This window comes from Toxorhynchites rutilus, chromosome 1 (genome assembly GCF_029784135.1).
Source record: "Toxorhynchites rutilus septentrionalis strain SRP chromosome 1, ASM2978413v1, whole genome shotgun sequence".
In the NCBI taxonomy this organism is placed as follows: Eukaryota; Metazoa; Arthropoda; class Insecta; order Diptera; family Culicidae; genus Toxorhynchites; species Toxorhynchites rutilus.
In genome coordinates this window covers 173667776-173681965 of record NC_073744.1, presented here as the reverse complement: position 1 = coordinate 173681965, position 14190 = coordinate 173667776, and the positions used below count along the sequence as shown (strand labels likewise).

General features: G+C 41.8%; 1 protein-coding gene across 7 annotated transcripts in view; it reads left to right on the top strand.

The window, feature by feature from the left end:
- LOC129762457 (runt-related transcription factor 1) overlaps positions 1-13956 on the top strand; it is a 167873-nt gene extending 153917 nt beyond the window's left edge. For all 7 annotated transcript variants that reach the window (XM_055760719.1, XM_055760715.1, XM_055760714.1 and 4 more), the window contains one exon: positions 12863-13956. In XM_055760719.1, coding sequence (XP_055616694.1) covers positions 12863-13722 — 860 coding nt within the window. In that variant the 3' untranslated portion in view covers positions 13723-13956. The remainder of the gene's footprint in view (positions 1-12862) is intronic.
- Positions 13957-14190: the final 234 nt, after the last annotated feature.

The following is a 14190-nucleotide window of genomic DNA, read 5'->3' as shown; positions in this document are numbered from 1 at the left end:
TATAAAACGAATTGATTTATTAAAATTTGATTTGAAAAAAAAAGCGATTAATCTAACATTTCTAAGGTCTAAGTAATAATATTAATTTGAAGATCAATAATAAATGTAGAGTAACATTTTGAGAAAAACAAATATGGAACATTAAAAATGCACTCGGTCCTAAAATTGTTGTCACCTTTATAGCTGTGTAAAAAGACATATTATCTAATAGTAAACAACTATGTTCTAAATGCTTACTTGACGAAATCTTTTATATATATATATTATGATTCGAGAAAAACGAACTTGAAGTGTTGTGCTATGACGGGTTTTCGTTGATCATTCAAAGCAAATTCGATCCGTTATTCCTGCTGTGCGCTTGAATTGAATTTCCAAATCTGATAAATGTGGTATGTACTCTACAAAATGCTTAAACTAATGCAATCAATAAATCGAAATTCCCAATCATGCAACTTGGTCCCCTCTGACTTCACACCGAACATACATCAAACTCAGGGTGATATCACACACACTCCCTGTTGTGCGTTATCCACGTCCTGAAAACGGCGAATAAAAAAAAGAACTATCAAAGTTATCTTGAGAGTACGGAGATCAAAACTCTGGACGAAAAACATCCTCCCAGAACAACTATAAAATAAAACACTAATATAAAATAACAGCGTTACGAAATAAGAGTCTCCCAAACTGAGAGCAATGAGAAGAGAGAAAACATGATACTCAGCTGCGCTCAGTCCGTTTGAGTCATTTCCTCTCGAGAGATTTCTGTTACAAGCGTAGAGCCATCAACGGAAATAACATTAAATTCACAATATATTTTTCTTCGCGCACTTGGCAATAATTTTCTTTTCACTGCTATTTCGATTTATTTTTGCGTATAAAGGCATCAAAACTTTTATTCGAATTCGCCTAGCACGTAAAACACACATAAAATATACATATGATGCCACATCTTCAAAAAAAACACAGCAAGCGACCGTTAATGAATAAAGGCGGAGCAACAGAAAACATGTCTGCTCTCGACAGAGACTGCAGAAACTCCCATTAATGGCTACTTTCCACTTTTGCACTAACAATTTAAGGTGAAACGCGACGGAACACTCGGAACACTCGGAATGAATTAAACATCGCGGATACTCATGCAAATTTCAACGATCGGAACGGAAAAACATCCGCAAATCTCGGAGCAATGATTTTTCAAACTGAAGAAAAAAACGGGCGAAGCTTCTAAAATGACGGACGGCGAACTATTGTTCGTAAACCATTTCGTCAAACATACGAGAAACATGGCCTCTCGCACCTACAAAACTAGTTAAAATGATCACAAGACGTTCACTTCACGTAACTTCACAGAAGAACATTATTTTTTCAATAACATATTCACAACCTATAACGAAATAAAAACACACACGGAGCGATCGAAAATTGCGTCTGCACTCGCTGACGGCTCACGAGCTACCTCTTTAGTGTGCTGGAAAGTCAAATGCGCAAATAATGAGCTCTTTTAAAAGCTTAAAAATGGTTTGTATGTATGCGTGCAGACATCTCTTTCTGTTTTCTTTTTTCATTTCATTTGGGATTGTGTCAAAAAAAAGTCCATACGACATGTCAATGGGATCGAACCTAGGCCGGCTGGGTTCGAAGCTAATTTACACGACCACGCTATCCACATGGCTAATGATGCTTCAGCAGTTGTTCAGCAAATACGTGATAATATTGCACCTGATTATAAAATGAAGTTGGGAAGTGTTTCCTAAGAGTAAAAAAGGAGCGCATGAAGGAGAACAATATCAATCTCGGTCTGGGCCGTGTATGTGGCAAAGTATGCGGAAAACTTATCTGTGTTTTGTTTCGCTCGCTCGTATTATTCTTATATTGCTGTACCATGTATATTATACAAATGCTTACCAGTACAGTGTTTTCAATTTCGGGCTCCCGAAAGTATACAGCCCTACGCTGACAACCGTTTGACAAAGCTGTCAACCAAAGCGTCATATCGTTAGTTGAATGTCTGCCATTTTACAATATGGATCGTTTTAGCATCGCACAACGTGTTAATTTTGTTAAATTATACTATAAAAATGATGAAAAACCGGCAAATGTTTTTCGAGCATTACGAACGGATTTTGGTCGTATGGGGCTCAGAAAATCCACACGTGATTTTTGAGAGGCCATTGCATCCGCCAAGATTCACTGTTTGGTGCGCATTATGGTCTGGTGAGGTCATCGGGCCGTATTTTTTTGAAAATGAGGACGGCGAGACGGTAACTGTGAATGGTGAGCACTATGGCCGCATGTTAACCGATTTTTTTTTGCCACAAATTGAAGATATGGATACGGGTGACATGTGGTTTCAGCAGGACGGCGCCACGTGCCACACAACACGACCGAACATGGCCATATTGCGAACGAAATTTGAGGGACGCATAATTTCGCGTTTTGGTGATGCCAATTGGCCGTCCAGATCATGCGATTTGAACCCGCTAGACTTTTTTTTGTGGGGTTATGCGAAAGACCGTGTCTATGCCAACTCTCCGCAAACTCTTGAAAATTTGAAAGACAACATTCGTGAAGTTATGACCGAGATACCGCCCCATATGTGCCGAAAAGTCATTGAAAATTACTTGTTCCGGATCAAGGTATGCGAGGAAGCCCTAGGTGGACATTTGAATGATGTTGTATTTCACACATAATGGCATAAACCAAACTTTAATTTGAAATAAAAGTTTCATCGAAATTCGAATTCTAAGTGTGTTTCTTTCAATTTACTTTCGGAATTTAAAGTTGGAAACCCCTGTATTTGTGAGTCATGACATTTTCTGTTATGTTATGTCTCATTTAATGTCATAAATCGGGATGACAAAACATGAGCTCAAAATCAATTTTGGGTGTACACTGAGCTTTTCGTTGTCTTAAAAAATATTTAATAAATATTTTGTACATAATATTATTTTTACCAATTTTGTATTCATTTGTGTTGTTCTAATTGGTCGGCGTTAGGTCAGAGGGGACCAAATCGCAAAATTGAAAATTTCGAGTTATTGATTCACATTTATCAGATTTGGAAAAAAAAGACGCGTGCAGCCAGAATAATGCATCGAAATTGTTTTGAATGCTAAACGAATACCGTCATAGCACCCAATTTCAAGCTCATTTTTCTCGAAATCATAAAAATGTCACATGATCCGGTCTGACTTCACGCCGACCAATTTTATCTAAGAAACGCGCGCCTGAAAGGTGACATTTAGGGTAACATTATTGTAAACAAGGTTTTTATGTGAAATTTCGATGGAATTCCTGCAAGAATGACAAGCAAGCTGTCCTGGAGATAGTCAATATAGTAAAAATCAACCATGTGACGGTTTGTAATCATTTGAGAAAGAACGGTTTCGCAGAGGAACTCGATGTTTGTGTGTCACATGAATTAACGCAGAGGAATTTGATTAACCGAATGACCTTCAGCGAAGCACTACTAAGACGCAACGAAATCGATCCGTTCCAGAAGCAAATCATCACGGGTGATGAAAAATGTGTAAAATACACTGAAGTCGCTTTTTACGCGGTTTTATTTTACGCGGCTCTTTTACGCGGTTTTTGGAATTTACGCGGATTTCGGATTTACGCGGATTTCGAAATTTACGCGGTTTGTTTTCGCAGCACGTATCAACCGCGTACAAATTGAATGTGCTAATTGGTGTGACTTTTCACGAAATATCTTTGAATTGTATCACTGATTAGTAGCAGAGAAATAAAAGGAGATACAGATTTCATGATTTACGCATACAAAAAAAAATCAGCTAATCAATTGTTAGAATGTGGGTTGCAATTTTAATTAATAATTCACTGTTTGTTAGATTTTTATACGGATTTTCAAATTTACCGGGTTTATATTTACGCGGATTTCGGAATTTACGCGGTTTTTGGAATTTACGCGGTTTTCTTTTACGCGGCACGTATCCCCCGCGTAAAAAGCGACTCCAGTGTATAGAAATATCGTTCACAACAGACCATGCGAATCATGCGAACCATCACAAAAAAACTTGATTTGACACAAATCGGTCAATTCGCAACATATTAAAAAAGGTTTTGAATTTCACCCAAAAATAATGGAATCATTTTTCCCGAACCTAATAATTAACGGAAATTTTTTTCATGGATTTTCGTATTTTTTTTCGGATACCCTCCATCACAGTTCGGACTCTCTGTTGGTCGACCTCAGCGACCATTTCATTATTTATGTTTGGAGCGCCTCGAGTCGCTTTGGCACCCTTTTTCAATTTCCACTTGACATTTTTCCAATATTTTTCGTTTAGGTAGAATTAGGGGCAATTGGGAGGATTGAGGTCTTCCACAATGTAATCGACGGTTGTGTAACATTTACCCGAATACCACTCACCGGAAACACGTTTACCCGAAGCACATTTATCCGAATGTAACAAATATTCGAATGACATTCACCCGAATTTATTCTGAGATCAATGTGATGGGGACCAAGTCTGCATCTAAAGAGGACAAGGAACCGAGGCGGCCCCAAGCCGCCGAGGGGATGCAAACCAAGTCGGCCGCCGACTCGCCGTTGGAAGCGAGGGCCTCTCGCAAGCAAACCTGTATTCCATCGATTGCCCGGTTAATTTGAAACATATGAGAGGATCCTTTGGTAGAGTCATACCTTTGCCTGATGTATTACGTTTGCACGGTTAATTTTTGCTTTGAAATATATCATTCATATTCAATGCAAACATTAATAAAGAAGCTTCATTGTCGGGTTGTGTTCAACTGGTTTTAATTTGTTATCAAAATAATAATCAAAATATTCACCCTTTTCTAAATATTTCTTTCTTTCTCATTCGGGATTATTTACAATTCGGATGAATTTTCTATCCAGATAAAAGGTATTCGTGTGACCTTGTTTCTCGTAAAGGCTCTAGAATCTCGCTGTGTTATAATACTATTATTACCTTCCAACGCATTATCTGCTTTTTTTTTCTTTTTTTTGACATATTTCAAGATCTCATTCCATTAATTTTATGGTGACTGCTTGAAATTGACATCTTTCTTCTACGTGTATGGTCTACGTGATACAAATGACTGGATAATGTTTTGAAAAAAAATATAGGAGGTTGTGTCCAACATACGACCGCATTGTTGACGTAGAACTACGCTGTTATTTTTTATAAGTCGCTTGTTTATACCTTCGGATATTATTCTATAATACTGTGAAATTTTAGAAACAACTGCTTAGCAGAATAATCTCTGAAATGTTTTTTTCATTGTTGAATCAGTTGACGATAATTGATTGATGATTCATTCTTGCCCTTGCAAAACAATACACTAGCTGATCGTATGTCGCAATTTATTTCATGTCAATGCATTGCATTGCTAATAATATTAGCGCAAATGAAATCCTAGTTGAAGGCAGTTTTGCGACTGGCACGCGAACCTAAATAACTTATAACGTTCCAGTAAGACATTCAAGATGTTTGGTTTTCCCCAAATAATTTTTTGGCGCACAACCTTCACGCCTGCTTTGCCATAACGCCAGTTTAATGCATTGATGTATTCTCAAAGGCACCAACGAAGCCCTTAGGATGACGGAAAACAAACAATGTTAACTGCTTGGAAAAAGACTGAGTAACGGCGTTTACATTTTCGACCGATGCGCCGAAATCGCCTACTGCGCTGTTGTTCGATGCGGTGTCACACTTGCGAAAGCTCGGTTCAGTGCGAGAGCTTTTCACTGCATCAACATCGAGTGCATCATTAGATGACGCTTGCCTCGAATTTTTATTGCCCCTGGCAATGCGTTCGTTTTTTACCTTCCTCTTCCTCTTGCATCACACACTACGTGAAGCTTCCAATTTATGACGCGGAAAGAAAAACACACGATACGAATAACGCGAAAAACGAATAGAAAAACCAAACGACGATATCCAAGTTTGAATTATAGAATAAAGGCCGTTTTATATTATCCAGCACGTAGCGTGAACGTCACGTACCGACACCGGCAGACAAATACATGATGTATTCATATCATCAGACATAGCAACTTCTCTGTACGGACCGGCAACGCGGACGAAGCGGAGAAATGCTACTGGTGATTGAACCGATGTCGTACCGAAGAGCGACGAACGCACCCATACCACGAACTTCGACGTTTGATTTGTATGTATGGTGCTACTCGCCCGTGTAGTCGTGCCCGGCACCGGCAAAATATTCTTTTCGAGAAATCCTTCATGCATTTGTCTGAAACGTGCTGTGTATGTTCGGAGCCGTTCCGCTATATATACGCATATACATTTGAAACACACGCAATAATATTGGTCTTGCATCAAACGTGCCGTGCCGGTTACGCTATGTGCCTGATAATATAATATTACCTTAATATGGTGGGGTCCAATCTTAGATCGAAGCGCAGCGAAAGCAAAGTGAACTGGATTGCTCAACAGTCCGATGCCGAATGAAAGTTTGCCTTCTTTCTTTCTTTGTTTTTAAGAGGCTTTAAACTTTGAAGTTCATTCGCCTCTAAAGTTTGCCTCAGCGAGAACCACTGTTTGTACTCTAGGCAAGTATTCCCCTTCATTCTTCTACTTTTCCTTTGTTCACAGAGACTTTAAATCCTAAGATTTCTCCTTCGTTGGTCGTCGATAAGTTGCTCGTTATTGACAGCTCTGTTCGGGAAAGCACATAAATGGACAGAACAAATGTACGGGGAAATGGGAACGCTTGAAGTTTTCATGAATTTATACCATTTACAAACTAGGGGATTGTAATGTATAGCATATTAAACAAATCTTAGAGAATTTCCGATTCGTTTAGTATGTAAATCACCAAAATCCGTTTGCGGCAAAAATAGTTATTAACGGTCACTTTATTTCATAAAAACGTGACCTTATAAAGGGAAGGAGATGTTTCCGCAGGCACCCTATACATTTTCGGGCCCATTGTCTTGTTTTTGTCTTATTTTAAACTTAGTTTTCTGTCCATAACTGCAAATCCCTCTCCAAATCAAGAACTTCCTAGCAAATTTATCAGCGAAAACGAGTATAAATTTGCTCCTCTTGCAGTGGCTCATATTTAGGCTGTCAAAAAAGTCCTGCGGTATTTCCGCGAGGTGTATTTGTAAGCGCGTAGTTCTAGTGGTATTCATTGTATCGAGTCATACTATAGCTTGTTGGAAATGTATTTTTGCACGCTATAATATAGTCCTTGACAGCTGAATTAGCCGAGAAAGACCGGCATTTGATGGCTTATCCCCAGCTCTTGGCCGATGCTACGGCTGCTAGAGCTGGGGATAAGCCATCAAACCGTTATTAACCATTTGAAGAAGCTTGGATTCACAAAGAAGCTCGATGTATGGGTGCCACACACGTTGACGCAAAAAACATCTTTGACCGTATCGACGCATGTGAATCGCTGCTGAATCGCAACAAAATCGACCCGTTTCTGAAGCGGATGGTGACTGGCGATGAAAAGTGGGTCACTTACGACAACGTGAAGCGCAAACAGTCGTGGTCGAAGCCCGCTGAAGCGGCTCAGACGGTGGCCAAGCCCTCATTAACGGGCAGGAAGGTTCTGCTGTGTGTTTGGTGGGATTGTCAAGGAATAATCTATTATGAGCTGCTTCCCTATGGCCAAACGCTCAATTCGGACCTGTACTGCCAACAACTGGACCGCTTGAAGGTAGCACTCATGAAGAAGAGGCCATCTTTGATAAACAGAGGCCGCATTGTCTTCCATCAGGACAACGCCAGGCCACACACTTCTTTGGTGACGCGCCAGAAGCTCCGGGAGCTCGGATGGGAGCTTCTTTTGCATCCGCCGTATAGTCCCTACCTTGCACCAAGTGACTACCACTTGTAGTTATTGGGACTTCCATTAGCCCACCCCACAGTTCCTTGAGTTGCACGGCCAATGTTCGGTACTTTCATATTTTGCGACCGTGGGTATCCTCCAGATTTTGGTTCAATAGAATAGCGACATCGATGATGGTGACTTCGTATACTATAACATCTGGAAGCTTGTGGGGGATCGAGATGTCGGTTAGAACAGTGCGATCCCAGTAATGTATAAAATGGGTGTTTTCAAGGACAGTTGCAGACAGGTACCGGTAGTTTCCAGATGACCACATTGGAGCGCCAGTTTATGATGTACAATGCGCGCCACGTTGCTGTGGCGCTCGGTGTAGGCTGCGTTGCTCAAAACGTGACAGCCTGGGCCAGTTGTCGTACTTGGGTAACATACAGTGCGAAATGTTGATGATTCCAAGTCCCTATTTATTGCGTGGTAGTATCAATCTTTCCAGTGCCGATTGAGGATGATGCATTCCAGCCTCTTTGTGTGCTTTCCTCATCCTCCTCTCAAGGTTTTCTAGGTCAGTTTTGTTCCATTAGACTACTCCGAAATTGAAGGTCAGTAGGGAAGCCGCGAAAGTGTTAATCACTTGTTCCCCGAGTTCTGGAATGTCTTTAGGCCACAGTTCACTCCACTCAAGAACATGACTCTCAGCTCCGTCTTGATGTCGGAATGGCGAAACCTGATGAGGTGCCGGAATCCGAGATTTTCATAATATTCGTCACGAACCATGTCTTCTATGAACTCACCGTTCAACACCTTCGGATTCGGTGAATTGTCCTTCCAGGGACGGACACAGCGACATTCTTCGAGGCCGAACACCTTGTCCTTGCTTATTTTTTCGACAACCCGGATAGCTACACCTGAACGCTGACGTGAAACAGCGTTGACCTTGTAGACTGTTCTCCTCCACGCGTCTTAACCACAATTTCCTGTCGCGATGTTGTATTGGGGTCTTCCAAATATCAGCCCAGAAGTTCGTCACATTGCTAGTATCTGGCAAACATTCGCTTTAGTCGGGTTTCTCGTCGCTTATGTGGTCGTAGAACGCTTCTCTTTATCTCCGAACGACCGATTTTGTATTTGGCGCTTTTTTGAGTCAGAATAACGTTCCAGCCGCTTTGATAGGACGCTCAATTGATGTACTAGTGTGTCGAGTTTTTCCGTCAACTGGTGAACTCTCAGCAGGTGAAGTTCAGAGGCCACACGATCACAGCAATTTGACGACATAATTCCGCCGATCCGCTCCCTCTTTTGCACGTCATCGGCCTTCCGATATGTTGAACGTTGAATGAAGTGGTATGAAAAACACTTCGTTCAAAGATAAAATGCCTATGAGTTAAATGATTGTTACTTATTGACTCGGAAATTTGATCCAGTAGCTTAGAAATTGCTTTGAAAACAGGCTATTGAAATCACACAAATCTGTAAAAAAGCGGGCGTCCGCTCGGAAATCCATTTAATAGTGATTGGAAAGTGACGGGAAGATAGTTTCGCTCGCTCAAACACTATGCTCTTCTCCCCCAATTCCATTTCTTTTCTGTAGCCGGATCGAACGGAGCGTTTAGCGAAAAATGAAGTGAGGATGACAATTCGATACAGATTGTTTACAAATGGTGACTTTGGCTATGGATTTGATAGCGGAAAAAATGAAATGTTTGATAAGGTATAAAGAGTATTCCACCATATCAAAGAAACCATATTGTTTGATGAAAGCTGAATATCATTTGTTGACGAATGCCACAATCGATCGATGTTTCCAATTGACGGGGAGGGGGGTATTACTTGAGCTGGGTATTTTCGAGGAGAAATCGATTCCTCTATGAGCGGTAATAATTCTTTTTCATTCTTTTCCAGCTAAACGAAGTGGATTGTAATCATTTCATTCAAAAGATAAAATGTCTAAGACTTACAGTCAATCTCGAAATTGAGTATACACCTCGTGCTGTTTTATTATTTTTGAATTTTTCGGGGTTAAAATGTAAATAATTAAATGCTACTTATATTCATTATTAAAATTTCACATTTTTACTTCATATTTAAAATACAAACAAAAAATCTACATTTAAGACGTGAGTTTACAGTTCAAGTTTTTCTTTAAAGAAAATTTAAATCGGAAATGTTAACAGATAACCACCCAGCACTTCCTGCAAGCACTGAGGCAAAATTTCTGGTCGCTATAGACGGATGTGCCTCCCATATCTATCGTAATCATCGTTTTGAGTTTCGCTCCGTTCCCTGGATTTTTATTCTTCAGATGGTTCTGGATTTCCCACCATAGATACTCAACAGAGTTCAAGGCCGGTGATTGCGGAGGTGTTTTGAGTTGATTGGGACATAATAGACAGTGGCTATCCGCACCACGAAGTCAGGTTGCTTCGGGTCATTATTCTGTTGAAAGTAGTAATCACGAGGGATACCCAATTTCTGAACGGGAGACTATAGGTTATGTTTCAGGAAGATCAATGAAGCCATCTTGTCCATCACCGAATCGATAAACTCCACGGTTCCAGATCCAGAAGCCGCCAATGTACCATACAGCAACTGACTACCGCCGCTGTGCTCTACTGTGGTAACCAAATGCTGAATCTGAAGCACTGATCCTGGTTTTCTCCACACCATCTGCCTTCCATTCGATTCAAAAAGATTGGCTTTCGGCTCATCCGTATAAAAGGCCCTGTCCCAGAACTTTTTTTTCTCTATTATAGTGATTTTCAACACATTTCGGCTGGTTCGTCACTTTTACTTCCATTTTTGGAAGAATGTCGGGAATGAGAATTGAACTCGTGATCTCTGCGTGAGAGGTATGGATGTTACCACTACGCCAGATCGCCTCCACTAATCGCTCCAGAACTCCTTAGGACTGTTTACATACGGTCGGTGTTGAGTCAGACCGGACCATGTGACATTATTATGATTTCGAGAAAAACGGTGCTATAAGGGGTTTCGCTCAATGGTTCAAAACAATTTTAATAAATTATTCCTGCTGTACGCGTGATTTTCCAGATTTGATTAATGTGGAATGTAGCTTACAAAATACTTACCCTAATGTAATCAATAACTCAAAATTTTCAATTTTGCGACTTGGTTCGCTCTGACTTAACACCGACCATATGCCTTAGCAAACTGTAGTCTTTTTTTTCATATTCATCTTTGAGATGAAATACTTTTCACGGCCAACACCTCTCACTTCACCTCACCTCTCAGATTGTTCCTGTTACGCCGACTGTTACAACAAACGCATCGAAACGTAGACGCGAAGATAGTGGTAGCCTTCTAAACACTCCATCGAAGCCGGCTAGGGTTTGTGGAACTAGGCCCATGAATCAACAGTTCAAAATCATACAACAGAACGACAATTCGTTCTGGATATACCTCTCTGCTTAATGGTACGTGAATGCCTCGAACTGGAACCTAATTCAGAGGCAAAATTTATGAAACTGGTCCCAAGTTGAAGAACAAGGCTTTTTCCCACGAATCGTTGTTGACCGCTCAAAAAACCAGAACAAAGTTGTGGCGATCAACCAGGTGAGTAGTGGAAGAAGTGAACCTGGCTCAACTCGGTGGTGTTGTTCCTGAAGAGAACTGAAGAGAAAAACAACAACACTTCTGGTTCCTCATAACCAGAAACCACTACCTATAGCAACATGGAAGCCCTAAATCCCCACGACACAGTCGAGATAATTGAAGCCTACGCTAACCTTAGACGTCCTGGTCTTACGGTCGAGTTTGGATGCAGGGTCTTCAAACTTCTTCACTCCGTTCGAACCTTAAGCCATTGTGCTTCTACACGGATCGATCAGCTTCTTGGATTGCATCCTACTAGAATTGCCGAGTTTTCTTCGCTACGATGCACTGCCGACCAGTGATGTCCATATTCTCTGTGTAGCGAAGAGAAACTTAAATTCACCCACCTAGTCGGTCATCCTCCATAGTTCTAGATATGTGCGAACGCAAGATATTGGAAGATCAGTTTTTTTTTCCACTCAACCATCGATCGTGCTAGAGTGTGGAAAGAGAGCGCACAAACTCTCTACAGTGTAGCGGATAAATCCACTGGAGGGTACACTCTGATAACCTTTTACCTGTGCACTCTGGCGGATGCGCACAGATAAAAGAACAGAAAAGGGCTTTCAATTAACTTAGTGTTGTGGTTCGCTCGATTACATATCGAATAAGATTGCACTCTTCAGTTTATCCTTCAGTGTACTCTTCAGTGAACTCCTCAGTGTGGCAGAGTGCAGATCAGCACGCTTCAGTGCTGGACACAGGTTTTCGCACACCCGAGAGTCAAGAGAGTGTAAGAGAGTGTGATTCACTCGCACTTCTCTCGACTAGCTCACACTGGCTCTTTATATATTCGCCGGTGAAAGGGAAAAGTGCATAGTTTCTCTTTGGTGAGTGATGACTCTACCCTCAGTTCAGGCATGAAACTCGCACGCGGGTGTGTCATTGCAGTGAAAATGACATCACTGCTGCCGACAGTAATATAGAAGCTCCAAGTCCCCTCCAAAAAATTACGCCAATAGTAGCCAGCGCTCTTCTTAGTGGATGCGTTGTCTTACAAATATCCACCTCAGGGAATTACATGTGATTGATCTAGCACTGAATACTTTCCAGATATGGCCCCGTGTGGCTTTTCCCTAATTCCGAAACTCAAATTCCCCGCATCGTGGGACCCGCTTTGACCGCATTGAAGACATAAAAACGAATTCGTTGCGTGAACTGAAAGCAATTTCTAAACACACAAACACAAATTCTCGGTACATATTTGATATATTATATGACAAGAGAGTCGGTGTCCCCAATACGCAGGATGGTTCCCTTAAGATTGTGGTTCATTGGAACCACGCTATTGCGCTCACATCGAATGTAATTAATGTGAATTTGAAAATAACAGATTCATTTTTATTATGAAAAAAAAAAGTATTTTTAATTAAACAAAACTACAGTTCTAAATATATACCGCATCATATCTACCGGTTGTACTAATTTACATTTCTCCATCTTTCAGACATCCACAACCCTCTCGCTAACTGCAACCCACATAGTACAACCAGCCCGAAGAGCTCACCGAATCCCTCCAGCGATGCGCACCAAGCGGTAACCTCCAACACGGACGACGCCCGGCCGTCCGCGGATGGGGACTACGATCGGGACGATCTGGACGATGACAACGATCAGATCAGTGTGACCGGCTCCGATCTGGGTAGCAGTGGCCACGCGGAAACCGACCGCCGAAGTCCCCTGATAGGCGGAGCCTTCACCTCACTCATACAGAAGAACCACGCCAAGATGAAAAGTGGACTGGAGCTGTTCCAGAACGGAGCCTTTTCGGGAAATCCTGCCTATCCGCACCAGGTGCAACAACCCCACCCGCTGAATCACGCCCTGGCGGCACAGCTGTTCTTCCAGAACCCATTGATACCTCAACCGAACCATTGGCTGTACAATCAGTTGTACGGAAACTATCAGGAGCTCCCGTGGTTCCGACAGTCGCTCTTCGCTAACAACAATAACGCACCGAACACCGACAGCAAGGACAGTTTGGACTCACCCAAGAGTAGCGACGCTGCTGGGAATAAACGGTCCATCACGGTGGTGTCCAGCAATGGGGAAGAGGACGAGGAGATTCCGCCGCGCAAGATGATCGTTATCGATGACGAGGACGAGGATCGCCGGAAGAACTCACCCTCGGTCACGTCCACGAAAAGGTCGCCCAGTCCCGAGATCGCAACGTCGCCGTCCTCTCCCTACACTGACAGTGTTTCCAGCCTAACAGTGCTGGAACGCTCCGGGACGAAATCCAGGAAGTGCGACAAAGCCTCCCGACAGCAGCACTGCAAGCAGAGTGATGTGTGGCGTCCGTATTAGAAGTAGAGTAGTTTGTTGGATATTGGTTATAGCGTGGGGGAGGTTTCGGGCAAACGCGAAACAGTGCAGCAATTACCCTGAATAATGTAAAAAAAAATCGAAAAGCACATATCTTCTACCGCAGTTTTTGTATAGTAGTTGGCCTAAATGTTTGTATAGAAAAAAAAGAAAGAGATTCGTAGATAATACCCATTACTCGATACAGGAACATTGTATAAAATAAAGCTATTAGCGGTCCCAAATAATCAAAAAGAATAAAATCTAACTTCATTAATTTCTAGTTTCATTGCCGCTGGCAAAAAGTGCGGCTTTCGCCACGCTCCATCGGTTCATTGCACACGCCTCGTTCACAATCACCTGCAGTCCGCGATTTTCACCGGTGGCACCGGAAGATTACTGCTCCCTTCGCGCGCTGAGTGCAGATGCTCTAATACGCAACAACGTGCACAATTCCACAATATGCAATAA